General features: G+C 63.9%; 1 protein-coding gene across 1 annotated transcript; it reads left to right on the top strand.

The window, feature by feature from the left end:
- The first annotated feature begins 1,482 nt into the window (after positions 1-1,482).
- On the top strand, positions 1,483-23,433 carry LOC138826364 (E3 ubiquitin-protein ligase DTX1). The gene is made up of 9 exons (XM_070021448.1): positions 1,483-1,728; positions 14,000-14,693; positions 19,653-19,714; positions 19,998-20,159; positions 20,322-20,383; positions 20,865-21,023; positions 21,096-21,257; positions 21,344-21,433; positions 22,155-23,433. Exons 1-9 carry the CDS (start codon positions 1,704-1,706, stop codon positions 22,377-22,379), a joined length of 1,641 nt encoding a protein of 546 aa, XP_069877549.1. The 5' UTR covers positions 1,483-1,703; the 3' UTR covers positions 22,380-23,433.
- The last annotated feature ends 222 nt before the right edge of the window (positions 23,434-23,655 follow it).

Raw genomic sequence — 23,655 nt, 5'->3', positions numbered from 1 at the left:
TGGGGGGTGAAGGGGCCGGCGTGGGGGGTGAAGGGGGCCGGCCTGGGGGGTGAAGGGGCCGGCGTGGGGGGTGAAGGGGGCCGGCCTGGGGGGTGAAGGGGCCGGCGTGGGGGGTGAAGGGGGCCGGCCTGGGGGGTGAAGGGGCCGGCGTGGGGGGTGAAGGGGCCGGCGTGGGGGGTGAAGGGGGCCGGCGTGGGGGGTGAAGGGGCCGGCGTGGGGGGTGAAGGGGCCGGCGTGGGGGGTGAAGGGGGCCGGCGTGGGGGGTGAAGGGGCCGGCGTGGCAGAGCCCGGGGACAGGGCAGGGCACTGCCGGGGTTCCGCGAGGCCACGGGCGCTCCCTCCCCCTCCCTCCCCCCTCCCCCTCCCCCTCCTCCCCCTCCCCCTCCCCCTCCCCCGCCGTCCCGCGGCTTCGCCCCCCCCCCCCCGCAGGGTCGCGGGCCGGCCCAGCCCCCAGCCGCTCCGGACGCCCCGCAGCGTGCGCTGAGCTCCTGCGGGGCGGACAGCGCCCGGGCCGCGCGGCGATGGGTGGGGTCCGGGCCGGGCCCCGATCCCGCGGCCCCCGCGCCCCCGGAGCCCCGGAGCCCGGCGCGGGGCGGCGGGCGGGCCCGGCGGGGGCTCGGGGCGCCCGGCGCGGTCTCCGCCCCTTCCTCCGCCCCCGCCCCGCCCCCGCCGGGATCCCGGCGCCGCGTCGCCGCCCGCGGCTCCCGCGTCCGTCCGCCGTCGGTCGGTCTGTCGGTCCGCCGGCCGCTGAGTCGCGCCGCCGGGGCCTTGGGAGACCGAGGGCTCCCCCGCTTCTTCTCTCCCGGGTCCCCCCGACCCCCGATCTCCGCGGGGACCCGGAGCTGCGGGGCGGAGACCGAGCCGGGAAGGGCCGCGCCCGAGCCAGGCGGTGAGCGCGGCGCGGGGTCCCCGGCGGCGCCCCGCGGGGCCGAGGGCGGGGTGCGGGCGGCCGGGCCGGGCGGCGACCCCCGAGGGGCGCAGGGCCGCGCGGGCCCGGCGGGCGCGGGCCGGGATCGGGGGGGGGCGGCGAGCCGGGGCTGGGGGGGGGGGCTGCGGGCCGCCGGGCTCGGGAACCCGCGCCCCGGGCCGACCCCCGCCCGCCGCGCAGGGCCCGCGCGCCCCCTGAAGGCCTCTCCCCCCTCCCGCAGGTCGCGCCGGACGCGCGGGCCGCGCCCCCGGCCCCCGCCCCTCTCCCGGGCGCCCCGCCATCGCCCAGGCCGCCCGGCCCGTCGTGGAGAGGGGCCGCGGGGTGCGCGGGATCCGGGGCGCCGCGGGGAGGCCGGGCCGGGCCGCGGGGCCCCGGGACGGAGCCGGGCCTTGGGCGGGGGGCGGCGGGGGGGGCGCCGGGCGGGGGCGGCCGCTGACCCAGCTCGGGGGGCCGCCCCGGGCCTGAGGCCCCCGGCCTGCGCCCCGCGCCGCGCGCCCGCCCGGGCCCCCCGCGCGCGCGCCGCGCCCCCGCCGCCGCCGCCGCCATGGCTCGGGCCGCGCCGGGCGCCGTGGCCGGCGGAGGGCTGGGCTTCCCCCCGCAGAACGTGGCCCGGGTGGTCGTGTGGGAGTGGCTGAACGAGCACGGGCGCTGGCGGCCCTACACGGCCACCGTGAGCCACCACATCGAGAGCGTGCTCAAGGAGGACGCGCGCGGCTCCGTGGTGCTGGGCCAGGTGGACGCGCAGCTCGTGCCCTACATCATCGACCTGCAGTCCATGCACCAGTTCCGGCAGGACACGGGTGAGCACCGCCCGCCCTCCCTCCCTCCCTCCCTCCCTCCCTCCCTCCCTCCCCTCCGGGACCCCCCCCCAGGCCCAGGCCTGGAGGCCGCACCCCCTCACCCTGCTCACCTGTACAATGGACACACCCACAGGCCAAAGAAACAGCTGAGCAGTTACCAGAGATGGTGTGTGTGTGTGTGTGCACGTGTGTGTGTGACGGGACTCAGGACCAGGCCCCGTCCCTGTGCTCCTCCCCCCCCCACGCACAAGGCTGGTGCTCTACCACTTGAGCCAGAGCTCCACGTCCAGCTTCTTGCTGGTCACGGGGAGATGAGACTCCACCGACTTTCCTTCCCCCTGCTCCAGGGTTGGCTTTGAATTGCGATCCTCAGACCTGGGCCTCCTGCATCGCTAGGATGGCCGGTGTGAGCCCCCAGGCCCAGCTCCGTGGGTCTTTTTTCTTTCCCCCCCTCCCCAGACCACGGGCAGTGGGAGTGCTACTGCGTTCGCAGCTGCAGGTCAGCGTGGCAGGCCGAGACTCGGGGTCCCTCCCCCGGGGACCCTGAGAGATTTAAAATGCAGAGCTGGGGTTGGAAGCCAGGCAGTTGGGCTCTGTGGCCTGGCGGTGGCGGGGACTGGTTGTGGGGCGGGGGGGATGTGGCATTGGTGGCCGGCCGGTGGAGCGGGGCATCCTGAGAGCCACAGAGGGCTGAGGGAGTCAGAGGTGGAGGCGTCGGTTGAGGGGGGCGTGCATGGCGGCCCTGGTGGAGCTGTTGGAGTCGGTGGCATTGGCGGCTGATTCGGTGGCGCAGTGGGGTGTGTGGAGAGGTGACGGCATGGTATTGGTGATGAAGTGACAGGTGGCTGGCGATGGGGACCCATGGCCCCTGTCCTGGGGCCTGTCCCCCCAGCAGGAAGCTTCTGGTGTCTTTGTCCCAGCTCCCCCCGTGCGTCCGGGCTGCGCTGCGGCCTGAGCCGGCCGTTCTGTGGCCCCGACCGTGGGCTCTGGGCTGCCCCTTCCTCCGGCCACACGTGGCTGCGTAGGCCCTGCTCTGTTGTAGTGACATCGCCCCTCAGGCCCGCAGGCTAGCCACGCATGGCGGCCGTGGACGGGAGACCCGCCATTCCTGCAGGCCTCCAGGCCCGGAGCGGAGCTTGGCGCGGTCCAAGAATATAGCGGCCTAACACATGGCTCCATTTCATATCTGTGTCCCCACAGCCCCCGGCACTGGCTGAGGTCGAGTCGCAGTGATCATTTGCTTATTCTATCCTATCATCATTGGCCGCCTGTGTGTCAGACGGTGCTATGCTGGGCAGACCTTAGTAGGAGGCCTATACCAGAAAACCTTCCGTGAGAAAGTGAACAGGGAATCATGTGGATCGTCCATTGCAGGTCGGCAAGCATAGGACAAACCAGAGGAGCTTGAAGAAGTGATGTTTGAGAGGCCAGTGTGTGGGGCAGAAGGAAACAGCTAGTGCAAAGGTCCTGGGGTCGGAAGGAACAGCTTCCATTCAAATGCATTGTGTTTGACGTGCAGTGAACAGGGAAGGTGGGGCAAGACGAAATTGGAGCAAGGAGCGGGCGTGCGGAGCAGGCGTGCAAACCCGGCTAGCCGTGGGATAGGGCTCTGAGCGTGATCCTGGGAGGAGAGGGGTCACATTGTCCAGTCCCCGCCCGCGGTCTCACAGGGAGGCCAAGAGCCTCGCAGGGACTGGGAAGCGGCGGCCGACCCTGCCTCGTGCTGCCTTGGGTCTTGGATGGTGGGGGGCAGGGGGCGGGGCCTGGCTGGGTGACCGGTGCTCTGCGGTCAGAGCTGGTGCTAGCGGACGTTGTGCGGCCTTCACTTGGGTCGGGAAGCTGCAAGGTGGAGCCAGCCCTGCCCGAGGAACCTTGGATCCCTGTCCCTCTCAGTAGCACCCCTTCTACGCTCGGCCCTCAGGGGGTCCCCCAGAGGTTCAGACTCATACTTCCTCCCCACCCCTTCCAGAATGCCAAGCCAAGGCCCACGCCAAGCCTGTTAGCCAGAAGTAGGGAAAACACTGATCTGCCCGCAGACCCTGGGAATCCGCCAGGACCCCTGGCAATGGGGGAACGGGTAAAAGACCCGTGGGGCTGGCTGGGATACGGGTGCTGGGGGGAGGGGAGCTGGAGGACACCCCAGGAGCCAAGCAGGGGAGGGGAGAGGAGGTCTCCCTCCCTCTGGGGCCACGGGGAGCAGTCTGAAGGCGCCTGGCTCCCGGCAGCCCTGGGCCTCAGTTTCCAGATCAGTGAAATGGGCCCGGGCGTCGCCCGGCTGTGGGGGTGCTGGACTGCTGGAGAGAACGGAGCCTCTTGTATTCCCGCAAGCACCAGCTGTTTGCCTGGCATCTGTGCAAGAGACAAACATGCCAAGCCGGCCCAGGCACAGACGATCACACGTGTGATCTCAGCTCCTGGAGCAGGGCTGGGGGTGGGGTGGGGTCAAATAGCAGAGCGTCTGCCCTGAGTTCAAATCAGATCCTCTCTGTTGAGAGGGGGGTTGGGGAACAGGAGGGAAAGAGAGGGGAGAGAGAGAGAGAGAGAGAGGTCCAACACCTTGAAAATGTGTTCTGCACGCAGTTGTGATACCCAGACTTGTCGAATCTGTGCTGAAATGCACAAAGTTTTGGTCTCCATTTGCTAATGATAAAATTAGCTAAGTTTCCTCAGCATAGGGGGGGCGGGGGGAGGCAGCGGCGTGGCCTGGTTTTGTGGGTGCCCAGATCGGGCAGCTGGCTGGCTTTTCTAACGGGGGGGGGGGCCGGGTCTTCTCCCTCAGGTCCCACCTTGCCCCGTCAGGTCACGTGAGACCCACGAGGGTTGGGGACCATGGCTTGACCTCGCGGGGGCGGGAGCGGGGGTGGGGGGCAGGCGGGCCCGAGCTCATGTTTTCACAGCTGCTTTTTCTGGACGGTTTCTAACTGCTGGAGCCGTGCTGGGTTCCTGAGCTGCACAGAAACAAGTGTTTGGTTTGGGGTGGGGGGGAGGGGGGGTGTCCGGTGTAGTCGCGGTTCACGGCCCCCCTGTTCTTGTGTCTCATGATCCTGCCCTGGGCGTGGGTGGCTGGCTGAGGGCACAGGTAATGGCTGGGCTCAGCCCTAGTTGCCATCCACCCCCTCCCCAAGGTAACTCAGGGCCTATGCAGCCCCGTTCCCCACCCCTGGGGGGAGGGGGTGTCTGAGGAGAGGATCAAGGGGGAACCAGCAGGGAGGATACACAGCCCACACCAAGGAAAGTACTTCCGGAACAGAGACACAGGTGGAGGGACAGACAGAGGCCCAGAGATGTGCGTGACTCACCCAAGGTCACACAGCCTAGCTAGCTGTCCTCACTGAAACCAGGCTTCCAAAAACAGATCTCAAGGATAGGAAACAAGGTGATGTTCCTGCTGGGGCTGAGATCTTTCCTCCTGCGTCTCTGGAGATCTCTGCTGGGGCCGTTGTCAGATGGGATCCAAGGCAGGGACCTTCACAGTTGCCCTGGAGATCCCCAGGCCCTGGATCCCGGGTTACAGGGCCCTGGGGAGACCCCGGGCTGGGCCTGACTTCAAGGTCAGGAAGGGACACCATGGGGACCAGCTGTGGGTCCCCGTCACAAGCCTGTATTTCTCTTTCCTCCTCTGTGGACCTATTTTTCTTGTGTGTGTGTGTGTGGGGGTAGTACTCAGGTCTGAACTGAGGGCCTCAGACTTACTTAGCTGGTGTCCTACCACTCGAGCCATGCCTCCAGCCTGGCTTTTGGCTGGTTACTTTGGAGATAGAGTCTCCAGGACTTTTCTGCCTGGATTGGCTTCGATTCAAAATCCTCCCATCTCAACCTGCGGAGTTGCTAGGATTGCAGGTGTGAGTCACCATGCCCGGCAGTAGACTTACCTGGTTGGCCTCCTGCTATTCAGACAGCCAGTGGTGGCTGTCCAATACTGGGCCTGACTCGGGCGCACAAAGCCAACAACACAACCCAGCCCCTTGCTGTCTAGGTGACCCTGCGCACACCACTTAACCTCTCTGGGCCTCAGTAAAATGAAGACTAAATACGCTTCCTACCTGAGCAGATGGCCAGGAGGGCTACATGAGATCACACAGGAAAAACACAAGAACAATCTTTGTGGGGGTCGGCTCATGTAGAGAAAACATCTGAATTCTTCAGTGGAGGGGTCAGGGACTAGCAGGAGGTCTTCCTGTGGGAGGAGGGCCTGCTGCAGGTGTCAGCGGAGACCTCAGGCCCTGGGGACAGAGGGACAGGGGTCCCCTGGGACCCACAGACCTGGAAGGCGGGGCTGCCAGCTGGTGCCCTTTAGCGGCCTGGTCCTGAGGGACCCAGAGCCACAGGGCAGGAGCAGCCTCATTAATTACAGCCCCAGGGGGCCGGTGATGGAGTGGGGGGAGGGGAGGGCTGGAAAGGGGGAGCAGGGGGGGCAGGGCCCACTAATCACCATCGCTGTCACCCCCGGCTCAGGGCACGGACCCCTGCCCCAGCTGGGAGCAGGTGGGCTGCCATGCAGGCCGGGTCCGCCAGCCCTGAGTACCATGGACAGCGCCCCGAGCCCCGCCTGTGGGGCTCAGGTCCCGGGTCTCTCCTCCTGCTCTGCCCACCCCCCTCGAGACCTGTGTAGTCTGACCTAAGGAGGAGGAAGGTGCTGGAAGCGGGGATGGCTCTGAGAGGGGCTGTGGACAGAGGGGTGATGTGGGGGGATGTGGGGCTGAGGGGAGGGGGCGGAGGGGGAGGGGCACTTGAGATGGCAGAGCTGTGACTGGTATGATCCCCATGCATAACCGCTCAGGTAGAAGGCCAGGGGTCCCCAGCCGTTCCCCGGGGTACAGGGGCCCCCGATTCCGCCCCAGCCTCTCTCCTCTCCACGGTCTGAGGCGGTGAACACACATGGCTGTCTCCCCCGCATTGACCCCACCCGGCCAGGGCCCTTGGTCTGGACATAGAATCACCACCTTTAGATTGGGCTGGTGAAACCCCTCCTCCTCCCCTCCCCTCCTCCTCCCCTCCCCTCCTCCTCCCCTGGTGGGTGGGGTAGGGGGCCCAGGACGCAGGGAAGTTCTTGACTGTGGAGTCCCAACGAGCCGCCAGGCCAGGCCGGGCCGGGGCTGCACCCGGGGCCCGGGCCCCTGCCTCTCTGGCTCTACCCATGGTGCAGGCAGCCTCCACTTCCCGGATGGCCAGTGCCAGGGCAGTGCCCGGCTGGCGCAGGCCCTGAGCCCAGCACTGACGACCCTGCCAGCTGCCAGGCCTTTTCTCCCGGTGACAGTGGCGCCCACTGCGAACCTTTGCCGCTCTCCCTCCCTGAGAAAGAGCAAGCAGGCTCAGCAGCACCGGGCCTCGGGCCTCGGGCCTCCACCCTCCGGCTTCCTCGGCCCTGGGGAAATGGAGGGTTTGTTGTGCGCAGGTGTGAGACCTCAGGCTCTGGGGTAGTGACAGGGCCCAAGTTCAGCGCCGTCTCTCCACGGTGAGTCCATCTTAGCCACGTGTCTGTCCGTCCCCCTGGGACTCTGTGTCCCCGTGTACACAGAGGCTGCAGATTCAGGTGCAGGCCGCCCTCCACGAGGACCGGAAGTGCGGGTGGGACGGGGTTTTCTCACGGCCGCATTCCCGAGCGCCTGGATCACAGCGGGCGCCCAGTCACTGCGTGAACGTGTGTGGGGAGGGCGGGGACTCAGCCCCGTCGCCCAGGGGGCCAGTCTCTCGGCCACAGCCTTGAATACTGGAGAGATCTGGGACATCTCCACTTGCCCGGGCTCACCCCGATTTTCAAGTGTGCTCACTGCTGCTTCATTCGGGTTGTTCTGGGTTTGAACGCAGGGTCTTGCCCTTGCTGGGAAGCGCTCTAACACCTGAGCCTCGCTTCCAGAGACACATTCCCAGCCGGAAAGACGCTGCGGGCAGAGGGGCTGAGGCATGATGGTACTCGGGAGGCTCGGGATTTCCAGGCTGCGTCCAGCCTTCGAAGCTGAGCCCAGGGATTTAAGGCAGGTTCTCTTGGTGTCTGTGGAACTGAGATGCGCAGGATCACGGCTGAGTTTGTGCAAGGGCCCTGAGGCTGCCCGTGGAGGCAGAGGGTAGAAACCCTGGGAACGAGTCTGGCTGTGTAAAGCTGTGTGACTTTGTGCCAGGTCTTCTGACTCGGTGCATGTAAGAATCTGAAATCATGAGGACCAGTGCCACAGCCCCTCAGCCTTCCCCAGGCAGAACTTAGGGCCTCCTCCACCTCCTCCCCCACACCCCCTCTCCCCCCAGCCAGCCTGGCAGCCAGCAGCCCACTGGGAGCCGGGGCAACTCCAACAGAGCTAAAACCACTAATGGGCTGGGGTTTAACCTAAGGAGTCCCTGAGGAGCTCGGGGGAAACCCGAGCTGTGCCGTATTGATTGACGCGGTCGGTGCGGTCGGTCCGGCAGAGGCTGCCGAGATCCACAGGTGGCCCCGCCCGGCCAGTGCCCTGCACCGGCTTCCACACGTTCTCACAGGGCCTCAGTTTCCCCATCGGCCAAGCCGCCCCGAGTTAGTCCTGGGGGGGGGCGGGGCAGCCAGTCCTGCAGGCGATCAGCCCCAAGGTAAAGGGAGAGGGTCATGGGAGGCCAGTCCAGGAGCCGCGCTTCGGCCATACCCCTCTGTTGTGGTCGAACCTCCGCGTCTCAGTTTTCTTCTCAGACACGTGGGCTTGTGAAAGCAGAGCGGGCAGGGGGCCTGGGGCTGGGGGCTGGGCCGACCAGCGGGCTGCACCCTCTGCGGGGCTCCCCGACAGGCCTGGGCCTCCGCCTCCCACTCTGTAAATGTGGGGCGATGGGCTGGGCTCCGGTGGCTCCCTCCGGTCATCCCAGCCACTCAGGAAGCTGAGCGCTGAGAAGCCTGGTTCAACGCCAACCCGGGCAGGAAAGTCCAATTAAGCTGGCGCTGAAGCGGGAGCGCGCCAGCCTTGAGCAAAAGCAGCTCAGGGACGGCAGGCGCTCGGGCCCTGAGTTCAAGCCCCAGGATGGGCACGAAAAGAAAAAAGAGACAGAAAAGAAATTGGGCGCTGAGATTGGCGTTGCAGCGCAAGTGCCGACCCCCAAGCCAGAGCATGTGTGCCTATCCCCGGGCCGGGGAGGGGGCTCCCGCAGGACGTGGGGTGCAGAGGGCCTCCCCACTGCACCCCGGCACTGGTGCTGCTCCACCCACTGCCCAGCCCCCAGCACAGCCCCAACAGGACGTCCCGTGACAGCCTCCCACGGCCCTCCTTCCGCCCAGGCCCTGGGGGGCCCCCAAGCTGAGGTCATTTCCCTCCAGGAAGCCACCCCCAAAGGGAGGAACCCCTGCTGGGCTCTGAGGCTGTCCCAGCTCCGGGAGGGTCAAGCAGGTGGCTCTGGACCCCGACCTCTGTCTGTGGGGTGAGCTGAAGGTGGAGTCCTCCCAGCATCAGGCTGGGGGGGGGGGGGGCGGGGATCAGATCAGTGCCCAGCTTCCAAAGCAGTCACACATGGCTATCCTGGAGGCAAACTGGGGTCGTGAGGTCCCCGTGGCTGACGCATCCAAGGCCAGGCCTGGACCCTCCTTCATCTACAGTGGAGCTTCATCCTCAGCTCTCTGCTCTTGGCTAAGATTTCCCCTCTGCCCCGGCCTCCACTTCCCCACCTGTAAAGTGGGTGCAATTCAGGCAGCAGCTGAGTTGAGCACAGGGGCGGCACGCAGAAGGGGCTCAGGAAGGTGGCTGGGTGCCATTTCTGCCCCCTCCCCATCTCTCTCCCCTGATTTGGGGCCTTAGTCTCTGTTCCAAGTTTCCGCTTTGCGTTTGTCTCTCCGGCTTGTCTCTCTGACCCCCTTGGCCGCCCCCCACTGGCTCCCACTTTGGTCTTGGTGTCTGTGTCTCTCCCCCCCACCCCCCAGCCTCCTCCCCAGCCAGCCCAGCCCACCCAGACCGAAGCCCCTTTACTCTCAGCTCCGCTGCTGGACAGAGATGGGAGTTTTTCAAGCAAACATTCTTGCAGGACCAGTGGGAAGGGGTGAAAACAAAAAGCCAGCACACAAAGACCAGGCCGCAAGTGGAGGCTTGTCCGGGGTCCCCGACTGCCATGGAGACGCAGCAGTCCAATGCCAGGCCCAGAGGGGTGTGGTGGGCCTGGGGGCCCCTGGCAGAGCCCCGAGCCAGGCCGGCCTTTCACAGGCTCAGGAGCCTCTGGCTCTCTGGTTCCATCGGCAAATCTAGGCCCCAGCCGCTGTCTGTGGAGGAGGGGAGCGACCAGCGCTTCAATCCAGGGCCAGGGTCTAGGCAGATCACCAGGGAGCCAGCTGCCCCGCCCCCCGGGGCCTGGTCCACAGCCAGCCTGGGTCACAGAGATGGACGATGGACAGGCGCAGGACGCAGCGGGCACAGCAGGGCACAGGGCTCAGAGAAGAGCTGCTGCCCTAATTACTCTAGCTCTCCAGGTTCCAATCCGGTTTCAAAAGGACTCCAGAGACGCAGCCTTTAATAAGTACCTGTAAACAGACTGGGAAATCGATGCCTGGTAAATAGAGCCCTAGAGGGGCTGGTGGGTCCTGGCTAGCTCCCAGCATCCTTTGCAGCAGAGCTGACCTCTGGAACCTCCCCCCTGCGGCCCCTGTCTCCCCACCCCACGTCCAGGACCTAGCTCTCCCGTCTCCCGCTGCAGACAGCCAAGTAGGCCACAGCTGCAGATATCAGATGGGCTTCGGCCTTCCTGCTGGGGGAAAGCCACAGTGAGTCTGACCTGATCCTTGATCTCCCGAAAGCCCCACCTTGGGAGGGCGGTTAGGAACAAAGGCAAATCATTTAATGCCAGTGTCTAGATACACCTGCACTGGGGGAATAAAAGCTGTGCAAGTAGAAGGCTGGGATGGAGAGGAGTGAAGTCTGAGACCAACCAGCACAAAATGGTCACGAGAGACTCTCATCTCCACCAACAAGAATCTGGACATGGTGTTGCCAACATCCCCACAGGAGGCTTAAGTAGGGCTAAGGCCCAGGCCAGCCTTGCACAGAGGGAAACCCAGTTTGAACAAAAAAGAACATAAAGGGCTGAGGATGTGGCTCAAGTGGTAAAGTGCCTCTGCCTGGCAAGCATAGGGCTCTGAGTTCAAACCCCAGTACCACTAAAATTAAATATTAAACCTGCGTAGGATATCGAGACCAGTAACTTTTAAAAGCCCTGGCTGGAGGCGATGGGCAGACACAGAGGGCTTTGTTGGATGCGAAGGAGTTCACCGTTGAGGCTGGGGACAATGACTGTGGGTGACATGGGACAGAGCTGCGGTAGTTAGCATCACGGATCGTGACTTGTCTGCCCAGTGCTGTGCAGTGCTCCTCTGCCCTTGCCTCTCTGAGGTGAGAATTGTTACCCACATTTTCCAGAGCGAACAGGGGCCGAGTGCCGAGCAAGGATTTCTCCCAGGCCCGAGAGAATTCCGAGCTGCTTTTCTCTGGATCACCAGGCTGGTCCCGCATGGCCCAGCCCTCCCCACCCTCCCCTCCCCGCCCTCCCCACCCGGCTCCGGACCCAGGCCTCTCTCCACCTTCCCAGCCCCACCGCCCTTTGCCCTCAGCTCAGTTCCTCCTTCTGCACTTGGGGAAACCGAGGCCCTGAGCGGGGAGCTCAGCACCCAGGCACAGCGGGCTCAGGATCTGGGCTTTCCTCCCTCACTGGCCCCTCCCAGGCCTGCGCTGGATGAGGGAGAAATCAGTACACGGGCGCTCAGTAGAAATGATAAATGAAACTGTACGTCAGGCCCCGCCCAGGGCCGGGTTAGTCTTCCTCTGATTGGCTGGAGTATGGCAGACACCCAGGGCTCAGCCTCTGGCCCACACCCTGCCCCTCTCCAATCAATAGCTTCAGCTCCGGGCCTCGGTTTCCCCTGCTGGCTGAGTAGTTGGTGGGTTGGGTCAGAGCAAGGAGTAGGGGTGGGCTTCACCAGGACCGCCCCCCCACTGCAGATCCCTGGGTCAGGTGCTGGGGGACCCCCCCCCCAGAGATGCTCACCCAAGAGGAAGGTCTGCACCTGCCCATTTTCCAGATGAGAAGACCAAAGTGGAAAGACATGGGGTCACCTGACCAGTCATGGACTGGAAAGTGGGGGGTACCAGGTCTTGAAATGAGGTAGGGGGTTTCCACCTGGACCTTGTGCTCTGCAGGAACTCACTGTCATTCCTGTGGCCCAGCAACTGTTTGGGGGCAAACCTCTTGGATTAGCCCCAACCCCATTTTCAACACGGAGTCACTGTGGCATAGGCAGGCTCGGGGGGCCTGGCGCGCAGCTGGGAGGCCATGGGCAGACCTGCCAAATCAATCAGTGAAGGAATTTTCCCACGCCAGCCCCAGGACTCTAGAGCAAGCCAAAGGCTCTGATGAGTCCTGCATCCCGGACTGTTAGTGGGGGTTAGCGCAAGGCTTCCCATGGGGACTGGCTCAGGGGAAGCTGAGCTTTGGCAAATGTGTAGCCAAGGTGGGGAGTGCCCCAGTGTTCAAAGTGGGGTGTGGGGGGGTGTACCCACCCAGTCAGGGGACCAGGAGCCACTGCGGGGTGTGGGTCCGGAAGGAGCCCTCTGCACGGAGCCCTGCAAATACCACAGGGGGCTGGTGTTTACCGAAGGAAGGATGATATGAACAAACAAGGATGGGACCGTGTTTGAAGGGATATAGGCCTAAAGCATGGCTGGGTGTGGTAGTGCACGCCTGTAATTCCAGCACTCAGGAGGCAGAGGCAGGAAGGTCTAGGGTTTTGTTTGTTTGCTTTGGTCTGGTCGTGGGGCCTGAACTCTGGGTCTGGGCGCTGTCCCTCAGCTCTTCAGCTCAAGGCTAGCGCTCTACCACTTGAGCCACAGCACCACTTCCGGCTTTTTTCTTTTTGCTTATGTGGTGCTGAGGAATCAAACCCAGGGCCTCATGCATGCAAGGCAAGTGCTCTACCACTGAGCCACCTTCCCAGCCCCCAAGGTCTCAGGTTTGAGACCAGAGTGAGCGATAGTACACAAAGAGACAGAACCCTGTCTCAAAAAGAAGAGGCCAAAACCCAAAGCTACGGGTACATGAACTAATGGACTTTATTCACCCGACATCGCCTCAGGTGCTGGTTTTATAGCTGGAAATAAAACAGAATGGCCGCCCAGCGGCCGTTACACTTAGCAGGGAGGGGGGCAGAAGCAGGGCAAGGGGTCAGACAGAAGACCTCCGGGATGAGGGAGGAGCAGGGCAAGAAGGGGGATGGCTGAGGGCACGGTGGGTGAGAGAAGGGATGAATGAATGAACACACAGATGGCGGATGAGTGCGGGAAGGCACGAGCAAGTGCCTGGGCTGGTGCTGGGCTCAGGACCGAGCTGAATGAATGGGGAAAGTGTGAACAAACGCATGGCCTGGTGGGTGAGCTGAGGACGGGTGCAGGAAGGCACGAGCCAAAGGGTCACACGATCGAGGGCTCGAAGTCATCACTGAGTGAATGAATGAATGAATGAATGAACTGTACCTGGGAAGAATGGGGGAGGGGGGAGAGAGGTGAGGCAGGGCTGCGGCCAGGGGCCCTGGTGAGCACATTTCCTCCCCAGGCCCCTTTGTGAGGGCCACGGCCTGAACCCCAATCCACAACCTCCTGTCCCCGCTGAGCCTGGCCTGGGGCCCCAGGACCTGCCTGAGCTGGCAGGGGGGAGGGGGAGGGCTGGCCTGTGGCCTGTGTGTGCTGATCTGTCCCCCCCCCGTTCCTCTTGACCCCCTGTCCCTCCTGTCCCCCTGTCCCCCCTGTTCCCCCCGTCCCCCTGTCCCCCCGTCCCCCTGTCCCTCCTGTCCCCCTGTCCTCCTGTCCCCCATCCCCCTGTCTCTCCTGTCCCCCTGTCCCCCCGTCCTCCTGTCCCCCCGTCCCTCCTGTCCCCCTGTCCCTCCTGTCCCCCGTCCCCCCTGTCCCCCTGTCCTCCTGACCCCCGTCCCCCTGTCTCTCCTGTCCTCCTGTCCCCCCTGTCCCCCTGTCCTCCTGTCCCCCTGTCCCCCTGTCCTCCTGTCCCCCCGTCCCCATCTCTCCTGTACCCCTGTCCCCCCGTCCCCCCTGTCCCCCCGTCCCCCCTGTCCCCCTGTCCTCCTGTCCCCCCCGTCCCCCCGTCCCTCCTGTCCCCCTGTCCTCCTGACCCCCGTCCCCCTGTCCTCCTGTCCCCCCCGTCCCCCCGTCCCCCTGTCCCCCCTGTCTCTCCTGTCCCCCTGTCTCTCCTGTCCCCCTGTCCTCCTGACCCCCGTCCCCCTGTCTCTCCTGTCCCCCTGTCCTCCTGTCCCCCCGTCTCCCTGTCCCCCCCGCAGGCACCATGCGCCCCGTGCGCCGCAACTTCTTCGAGCCGTCGTCGGCGCCGGGCAAGGGCATCGTGTGGGAGTGGGAGGCGGACGGCGGCGCGTGGACGGCCTACGACATGGACGTGTGCATCACCATCCAGAACGCCTACGAGAAGCGGCACCCGTGGCTCGACCTGTCCTCGCTGGGCTTCTGCTACCTCATCATCTTCGGCAGCATGTCGCAGATGAACCGGCAGACGCGCCGCCGCCGCCGCCTGCGCCGCCGGCTGGACCTGGCCTACCCGCTGACGGTGGGCGCCGTGCCGCGCTCGCAGTCCTGGCCGGTGGGCGCGGGCCCCGGCCGGCCGTGCTCGTGCGCGCAGTGCCTGCTGGTGGACTGCACGCGCGCCGCCTCCAACGCCGTGCTGGCCTCGCAGCGCCGCCGCGCGCCCCCGACGCCCGACGCCGCCGCCGCCGCGCGCGCCCCCGACGCCGCCGCGCGCGCCCTGCGCCCCAGCGCCACCTTCGCGGGCGCCGCGCTCTGGGCCGCGCCCGCCGCCGCCGCCGCCGCGGCCGAGCCCGCGCCCCCCGCCAACGCCGCCAACGCCGGCCCCGCGCGCGCCCCCGGCGCCCCCGACGCCGCGCCCGCCCCGGGACAGAACAACCTCAACCGGCCCGGGCCCCAGCGCGCCGCCGCCGGCTCGCGCGCCGCCATCCCGCCCGGGTAAGACGGGGCCCGCGGGCGCACACACCGCCCCGGCCGCGCGCCGTCGTCCCCGTCCCTGCTGCCCCGGAGGGTCGCCGTGCCAGGCCAGTCCGGGCAGGAAAAGTCCAGAATCTTCCCGAAGTGGAGCTGTGGCTCAAGTGGTGGAGAGCCAGCCTTGAGCGCAAAAGCTCAGGGACAGCGCCCAGGCCCCGAGTTCAAGTCCCGGGAGTAACACACACACAAACACACACACACACACACACACACGAGTTCAAGTCCCGGGAGTAACACACACACAAACACACGAGTTCAAGTCCCGGGAGTAACACACACACACACACACACCAAAACAAGCCGGGTGATGGTGCGTGGCTCACACTTGCAATCCTAGGTTCTCAGGAGGCTGAGATCTGAGGATCCCAGTTCGAAGCCAGCCCAGGCAGGAAAGACTCTTTATCTCCAAGGAGCCACCAGAAAAACAGAAGTGGTGTTGTGGCCCAAAGGGGTAGAACACTGGCCTTGAACAAAAAAGCTGAGAGACAGTGCCCAGGCCCCAAGTTCAAGTCCCTGGACTAGCATACACACACACACACCCCAGAACAACAAAAACCCGTCATCACCCCCAGTTAAAGATAAGGAGACAAGCCTGGGAGGGCACTCCCAGGGTCCTGCAGGTACCACCAAGAGCCCCAGATTCCTCATGCTTCCTTCCTACATGACCAAACAGCTCTGGGGACCCATTGTGCCCGCGAGGCTGGAGGTGGGGAACCCTCCGGCAGCACCCACCCTGCAGGATCCCAGAGCTGGGCTGCCCAGTGTGGACCTGGAGGCCTGTGGGTTGCGTCTGGCATCTGCTTGGTCCTGTGATCGTGGCCCCTCCCCTCTGCCTTATTAGGATGGTTCTCAAACTGGGTTCCAGGTGGGACACATGGGGTGCCTTGGGATGGGGTTTGGGGAAGGGAGGTCATACATGTCCTGTCTCCTGCCTTACCCACAGCTCTCTTGGGGGGTGGGGAGTGGCTCTTTTCTGCAGGGCTTTCACTCTTCAACAGGATTTCACTGAGGAAGGTACCCCAGGTCATACAGAGTTTAGAAATCCCGGGGTGCAACGTGCGAGGCATGCACGGGGGTAACTCAGCTTTTTCTGCTGAGAGAGTTTGAGGGCAGGCTTCCAGGGCGGGCTGGGAATTCCTCTGCTTTTCTGCGCCGTGCTGAGTCTCCAGGTGTGTGCTGTGGTTGTGTGTGAGCAGACCCACAGACAGACAGATGGAGAGACAGACAGGAAGATAGTCACACAGCCATGACAGAGTCTACCTGTGCAGGGAGGCGCAGGCTGGCGGTGGGGGCCGCGGGGCGGGGTGAGAGGAGGGGAGGTGCACAGCAGGCCGTGCGGGTGGAGGGAACGGCCAGTGCGTCTGCCAGGGAGCTAGGACGGCGTGGCCGCCCTGCCGGGCAGAGCACTAGGCAGGATGAGCTCAGAAGGTTCCAGAGACCACACAGGAGTAGAGGCTCGCTTGTAGAAACAGTGGGGGCTGAGATGGAGTGTGTCTGAGCTGTGGGGAGAAGGAGAGGGTGTCCTCATCATTGAACATCCTCTTCTCACTAGCCTGCGCCCCCATTTCCCTTGCCCTCCCCCTGCTATCCTAGCCCTTCCTGCACCCAGCAGGAAGGTGGGAGATGGGGGTGGAGGGCCTCACATGGCCCCTCCACCCTCTGCAGGCATGCAAGCCCAGCCCCTCCCCCCCACAGCCCCTCAACTCCCAAATCCAAGCCAAGGAGCCCCAGCTAAAAATACCCCTAGCTCTGGGGGAGGGGGAACGAGGGGGGGAGAGGCCCCAAGGTGGGGGGTGGGAGAGGGAGAGTGGGGTGGCCAACCCCATCCTCCAGGCTGATGCTTACAGTTGCCAAGGCAACGAAAGCCCCGTGGCAGCCTGGGATTGGAGGCAGGGGGAGGGGGTTGTCCCTGCTGAGCCAGACAGCCTGGCCTCCCTGCCCCCAGCCTGCGGGCTGGGCCTCTCCTCCCCGGCTCTGTCCCTGTGTGTGTGTGTCTGTCCCCTTCTGAGCCCCCCCCCCACCCCATCCCGCAGCGGCTCCACTTCACAGCGAGGGGCAGAGACCCTGCCTCAGCGCTGCAGCTCTGGCGCGCGCGCGCGCCCTGGGCCCTGCCATGTGTCCTCACTTCACCCCGCTGCCGCTGCCCTGCTCCCGTTCTTCCTCCGGACGGAGGTTGCCCTGCTGGATCGGGCCGCCCTGGCCCGATTGGTTTTCACTCCACGCTCTCTTTAGAGAGCCAGCCTCACATCCAGCCCCTCCTGGGGTCCTGGAGCGAGACCCCAGTGCAGGAACCCCCAAGTCCGCCCCTAACCAGGCCTGTGGGGGGCTCTCCCTCCACAACTGCCTGCAAGTGGGCCTCTTTGTCTTCCTGCCTCTGTCCCTCTGTCTGTCTCTCTCTCCTCAACCCACCTGAGTGTGTCTCTCCCGTCTTTCCTCTCAGCCCATCCCTCTCTTTTTGCTTCAACGTCCCATCAGGCAGACTTTGCTTCCCTGGACTCAGTTTCCCCATCTGACAAAGCTCAGCCACCAGCTGACTCGAAATGACTGACAGGCTCTCCTCGTCCCACTCTGGAGGGGGCCCGGGAGGGAGGACAGAGAGGAGGAGTAACCGGCCTGGAGGCTCACAGCCAGCCAAGGCAGAGCTTTAACCGCGGCTTTTTCCACCGGCCCTGGGGAGGGGGGGGGGAGTGGGCAGAGAGCCAGCTGGCAGCGTGGGCCCGAGGGACCCACGGGGTGGGGAAGATCTGCCCCGCCCCCCCACAGGTCACCGTCCAGCCCTGCGGAACACAGCTGGGCAGACAGCGGAGCTTCACTCAGACTTTCCACCCCATGGGGGAGGGAAGCCCAGTGCGGGCCTGCTTGGGTTTGCCAGGGAGAAGCCTGGCATACAGGGCCTCACTCCCACCCCGGCTGGCATTCCTCACACTGGGAGACGGGTTCAGAAGGCTAAGACACTTGCTCAGCCCCATGCGTTTCAGCCTGACTACACCCATTCGCCACAGGCCAGGCCCTCCCTGCGAGGAGACTGGGAGCCCCGGGGGAGGGGAGGGGACTGCACAGGCCCAGCTTGGCATTCCCTCTTGTGTCCTTGCTCAACCCGTCACCCCCCCCCCCGGTCTTGGAAGGGGGTTGGCATAAGGCCAGATGTCAAAGCACCTGCATCTGAAAATCTGGCCTGCCAATCATGATCAGCCTGGCACAACCTTGCCAACCTCATGGGTGCCAAAGGCACATGTGGACGTTCTGCCAGCCTGAGAGCCTGCGCAGTGATTTTATGTTTGAGAATAAGGCACTTTTCCCCTCCTAAGTAGCACATTGAAAGGACTCAAAAGTCCTTTCAATCCAAAACTGTTCACCCCCTGCAGGTTCCCGGCAGGCCCCAGCTCCCCCCCCTCCTCCCCTTTTCCTGGCCCCAGAGCTGTAACCTTGCCTCACCCCGAGGTCACCCCCCCTGCCCCCACCTGAACCGCTTCCTGCCCTGCTCCCTGGGAGGCCAAACCTCACAGTCTGGTCTGTACCACGTGGCTGCTGCTGGCTGGCAGGCGTGGGAACCGCTGGCCTCCCCCCCCTCAACCCCCCTCCCCCCCCTCAACCCCCCCCCCTGCTCAGGCAGAGAGAGCCGGCTGGGGGACCAAGAGAGTGCAAAAGCTGAGAACGAAGGCCCCTGGAGCAATCTGAACCCCAAATTCCAATCACCCCTCTCCAACTGTTTCTCAAGGGACACTGTCAGCACAAGAAGAACCAAGGTCCCCCAGAATGTGGGTGCTGGAGCCAGGAAGAGGGGGGACCCAAAACTGCGTGGCTGCCCTAAGGAAGCCAGGCCTGGCTTCTGCTCTATGCAGGAGGAACTCAAAGGATTCCTCAGACTGGGCCTGGGAAGGCAGGGCTGGCCAGGGTGGAGGCCCCCAGGCGATAGAGTTCTCACTGAGCAGAGGAAGCTGTGTGTCCCACATCAAAAAGGGGCCCCTCTGTGGCTCCCACGCCTGGCCTCATGGGAACTTGGCTACCCGAAGTTCTCGAGGACAGCCCGCAGACTGTGGGAGGCTAGGGCCCAGTCTCAGGGCCACCCCACATCAGCAGCTCACTAGTGGATGAATGAAAGACAGCCCCATGGGCAGACTGCTGTAACCTCCATCTTAGGTGCCAAACTGACTTTTGTAAGGCAGAGCTCTGGGTTTTACAGGATTCCAGAAATGATCTCAAATGGGCTCTTCTTGGGGTCCCCTGCCCAGTCCCAGTGAGAACAGTGGCCTCAACTGGACCAGACTTTGGGCAGCTGTAGAACAGAGGTATCAAGCTTTCCTGACTGATTGAGTCTGCCTGGAGAGCTGTGATGGGTTAGCGATGCCTGCCAGGGTAGGAAGGAGGGGATGGTGGTATATGTGCCCTCCATCTCTAGACAGGCTGCCTAGGACCACATGTCTTTGGAAGCCTAGCATGATAGCACACACTTATAATCCAAGCCTGCAGGAGGATCATGAGTTCCAGGACAGCCTGGCTGACATAATGAGACTGTCCCCCCCCCCCTCAAAAAAGCCTTTGGAAACTGAGATTGTTGTTTTGCTAACTATATGTCCTCGTGCAGGGCTTATGGAGGCTCTATTGTGCTTAGTTACGTTGAATCCCTGAGAGGGCGACAGACAGGGCTACAGACAGGGGCTCCAGATTCATCCTTTATTCTTCATTAACTTTGAGAGATGTGAAGTCACTAATAATTGCATTGTGACCAATAAAGGGAGAGCTGGAGGCCCAGCCCCTGGCCCTGGGGAGGAGGCGGTGCTGACCCTGCCCTCTGTCCCGGCCCGCAGCCGGATGGGTTTCCTGCATGGCAGGCAGGTGCGAAGAAGCCAAAGACAGAAGGAAAACTAGGGTTCCTCCCTGATGGAGTTCAAGTCCAGCTGTGGCCTCATCTTATCCCGGCAGGGTCCCCGCGCTCCCCGTGAAGAACCTGAATGGTACTGGACCTGTGCACCCGGCCCTAGCAGGTGAGGCCAGCCAGGGCGGGAAGCAAGGGCGGGGCCTGTGGGGGGGTGTGTCCCACCCGCCCATAGCCAGGTGGGTGGAGTCTGGGGAGCCCCGCCCACTATCCTGGCCAAAGGATCACAGAGCGGTGCGGCCCAGGACCCCATCCCTTCAATCCACCAATGGCGGGAGAGTATCCGTGTGGTGGGCGTGGCTTGACAGGATCGCCATGGGGGCGTGGCCTGCAGTGTCGCCCCGCCCCTGACCGCTGCGGTGGGCGTGGCCTTGCTGTCCACCCTGCCCCAGGCATGACCGGGATCCTGCTGTGCGCCGCGGGGCTGCCCGTGTGCCTGACCCGCGCCCCCAAACCCGTCCTGCACCCGCCACCCGTGAGCAAGAGCGACGTGAAGCCCGTGCCCGGCGTGCCCGGCGTGTGCCGCAAGACCAAAAAGAAGCACCTCAAGAAAAGTAAGCCCCCGGCCCCTCCTGCCCCTGCCCCCTTTTCTCTGAGCCCACCTACCCACCCTCCTGCCACCCCGGCCTGGGCTCTGCCAACCCCACCCTGGCCCATCCACAGCCAGGGCCACCAGGGTGGACGCCCTCCAACCCCCACCGCCCGTGTCCCTGCAGGTAAGAACCCCGAGGATGTGGTCAGAAGATACATGCAGAAGGTGAAAAACCCGCCGGATGAGGTGAGCAGCCAGGGAGGATGGGCCTGGGCAGCCTGGAGAGAACCCGGCCTGCACTCCACCCTGGGCAGCTCCCCCGGGCCTGGCCTTCCAGCCTTCCCTGCCTCCCGGGGGCCCTGACAGACACCCTGAATTTCATGTCCACTTCAGATGTCTGACAGTTTCCGGTCACCCCCCAACACACACACACACACACACACACACACACACACACACACCCCTCCACAAAATGTTTTGAAGTTTCCATTTTGGGGTGGTTAATCCTTTAATCCAACCGGACAGGGGCCTGGCTGATGGATCTGAATTTAACAGACCAAAGCTGTGTTCTCTCCATTTGCCAGATGGGTGTTACAGACAGGGCTTGTGGTGTGTGTGTGTGTGAGTGTGTGTGTGTGTGTGTGTGTGTGATACATGTACATGCTGCCAGCCCCACCTCGGAGGCTCCCGTCTCCCCAGCCCTCAGTTTCCCTCGGTGCCCCTCCAGGACTGCACCATCTGCATGGAGCGGCTGGTCACGGCATCGGGCTACGAGGGCGTGCTGCGGCACAAGGGGGTGCGGCCGGAGCTCGTGGGCCGCCTGGGCCGCTGCGGCCACATGTACCACCTGCTGTGCCTCGTGGCCATGTACTCCAATGGAAATAAGGTGGGCCAGGCCCCATGGGGGGTGGGAACCCCCCTGCACCCCAGTGGAGCTCACTCCGGCCTCCCTCCCCAGGACGGCAGCCTGCAATGCCCCACCTGCAAGGCCATCTATGGGGAGAAGACGGGGACCCAGCCCCCCGGGAAGATGGAGTTCCACCTCATCCCGCACTCGCTACCTGGCTTCGCGGACACGCAGACCATCCGCATCGTCTACGACATCCCCACGGGCATCCAGGTGAGGCCCGCCCGCCCCGCAGCCCCCTGGCCCTGCCGGAGGGCCCCCCCACGTGTCTCTGGTCTAAGCTACCGTGCCTCCTGCAGGGACCTGAGCACCCCAACCCGGGAAAGAAGTTCACCGCCAGAGGCTTCCCACGCCACTGCTATCTGCCCAACAACGAGAAGGGCCGGAAGGTGGGTCTGGCCCCCCGACCCCCAGTCCCTGCTGGCCCCCAAACTAGCACCTGAACAGCTCTGCCCACCTCCGTCATACACACCCCCATCTCAGCAGCCTGTTGAGCTCAGGTTTTTACCCCGTTTTAGAGAAAGGGATACAAAGTTTCAGGGAGGGCAGGTCATTTGCCTGCAATCAAACAGACATGAAGTGGTAGAGCTGGGATTTGAACCCAAGCAGTCCAAGCCCTTCCTTCATGCACTACCATGCCGGAGGTCGTCTGACTTGACTTTTTCTGCATGTGTGTGCCAGTCCTGGGGCTTCAACTCAGAGCCTGGACTCTGTCCCTTAACTTTTGTGCTCAAACCTAGCACTATATCACTTGAGCCACAGCTCTACTTCTGACTTTTTGCTGGTTATTTGGATGGAGATAAGAGTCTCAGGAAGCTTCTTGCCTGGGCTGGCTTTGAACCACCATCTTCAGGTCTCAGCCTCCCAAGTACCTAGGATGACATCTGTGTGCCACCAGCACACACAAGAGAAGCCAGAAAATAAGATTTTCATAGAAACTTTGGGGTAGAGAGGAGTAGGTCACTGAGTGGCTGTTGAATGCAGCCCAGGGTCCAATGCAAATACAAGCTAGGGCCACCAGGCCGGCAGGGCTTAGCAGACATGGAGTCTCAGGAGGCAGGGTGGCAGTTGGAGCCCCGGGTGACCGGTGCCCGCCCCGGCCCCCCACAGGTGCTGAGACTGCTGATCACAGCCTGGGAGCGCAGGCTCATCTTCACCATCGGCACGTCCAGCACCACCGGAGAGTCAGACACCGTGGTGTGGAACGAGATCCACCACAAGACCGAGTTCGGGTCCAACCTCACGGGCCACGGCTACCCGGATGCCAGCTACCTGGACAACGTGCTGGCCGAGCTCACTGCCCAGGGCGTATCCGAGGCTTCGGCCAAGGCCTGAGGCCCAGGCTGCTCACCTTCCCTCCCGCTTCGCCCCTGCATCTCCAGCAGGTGTGCCCCGGCCACCCAGGTCCCGCACTGGGAGGAGCCTTCGAAAGCCGGAATTGTTCAGGGGACCTGGCTGGTGGCAGTCGGGGTGATGGCCACACACCAGGCCAGCTGACTCCGACCTGAAGCTTCCAGAGAGGGCCAGAGAGAGAGAGAGAGAGAGAGAGAGAGAGAGAGAGAGAGGGCTGGAAACCACAGAAACATCCCTACCAAAAAGAGAGCATCCAGCATCCACCCCTCACTCACAAACACGTGTCCTGTTGAACACATGCACGCACACCCACGTGCCTCTACCTTCCCCCCCACACCAGGGGAGAAGAGAAAAGACCCCCCTCCCGATGATACCCCACGTGGTCCCACCTGTGTTCCTGGGGTAGCTGCCCACACTGGTTTGCTCTCCCGACTCAGGTGGGCACTGACAGGTCTATGGACCCGAGGGACGGAGGAAGCCCTGTCACCCCTTGCCTCCCGTGGCATCTCTGCTCCCCAGCCACTGGACACTGTGGGCCTGTGGGGCAAAACCCCCAGATTAGCTTTACATAGGTGGACTGGAGCCAGCAGAGAGGTTCTTGTTTTGTGCGTGTGTTGGTCTTTGTCCTTCTGGGACCCTGCCCGCCCCCCCGTTTCCTCCCCGTCTGATCTGCCGGCCTTACATCTATCCCAGATAAAGGCACTTTTCTTCATCCCACCCCATCTTGTCCACCAAACCGCTCCCGACTCCGTGAAGGCTTCAGGACCAAGAGGAGGAGGCCTCCTCCAGGCCTGTACTTGGGAACAGGAGAGCTGACAGCACAGAGTTAACTCCCCTCTCCTGGGGGGCGGGGAGTGGGCGGCTGACCGTCTCCAGCCAACCAGAGGCCTGTTGCCTAGGCAACTCACCAGCTCCGCCTCTGTTGATTGGCTGCCCAGGTGGAAGTCAGCCAAGATTTAAAGGGAAGCCAGCTGATGGCTCTTTTGAAAACCTACCAGTCCCACTGTGGGCGGAGAAATAAATGGTCTTTCTCCTCGCCCAGTCTTTACCTGCCAAGAAGGGGGCTGGGTGCCTGTGGTGCTGGTGGGGGGCATGGGGGAGGGAGTCCTTCAGGAACGATGGCTTGGAAGGGATTGGCAAGCTGAGGGCCAGGGACTTGGGCAGCTGGTGATGCCATGGAAGGAGAGGGAAGGAAGGAAAGGGGCAGAGCCTGACACCCTCCGAAGTGACCTCCTTGCACAGGGCCAGGGCACAGCGC

Source organism: Dipodomys merriami, unplaced genomic scaffold, assembly GCF_024711535.1.
Source record: "Dipodomys merriami isolate MVZ:Mamm:240054 unplaced genomic scaffold, mDipMer1.0.p SCAF_142, whole genome shotgun sequence".
NCBI lineage: Eukaryota > Metazoa > Chordata > Mammalia > Rodentia > Heteromyidae > Dipodomys > Dipodomys merriami.
This window is presented reverse-complemented; position numbering and strand designations above follow the sequence as displayed.

Coding starts and splice junctions, on each gene's coding strand:
- LOC138826364 (XM_070021448.1), top strand. CDS start 1,704: ATGCACCAGTTCCGGCAGGACACGG. Junction 14,694..19,652: donor CGCGCCGCCATCCCGCCCGG/GTAAGACGGGGC, acceptor TTATCCCGGCAG/GGTCCCCGCGCTCCCCGTGA. Junction 19,715..19,997: donor TGTGCACCCGGCCCTAGCAG/GTGAGGCCAGCC, acceptor ACCCTGCCCCAG/GCATGACCGGGATCCTGCTG.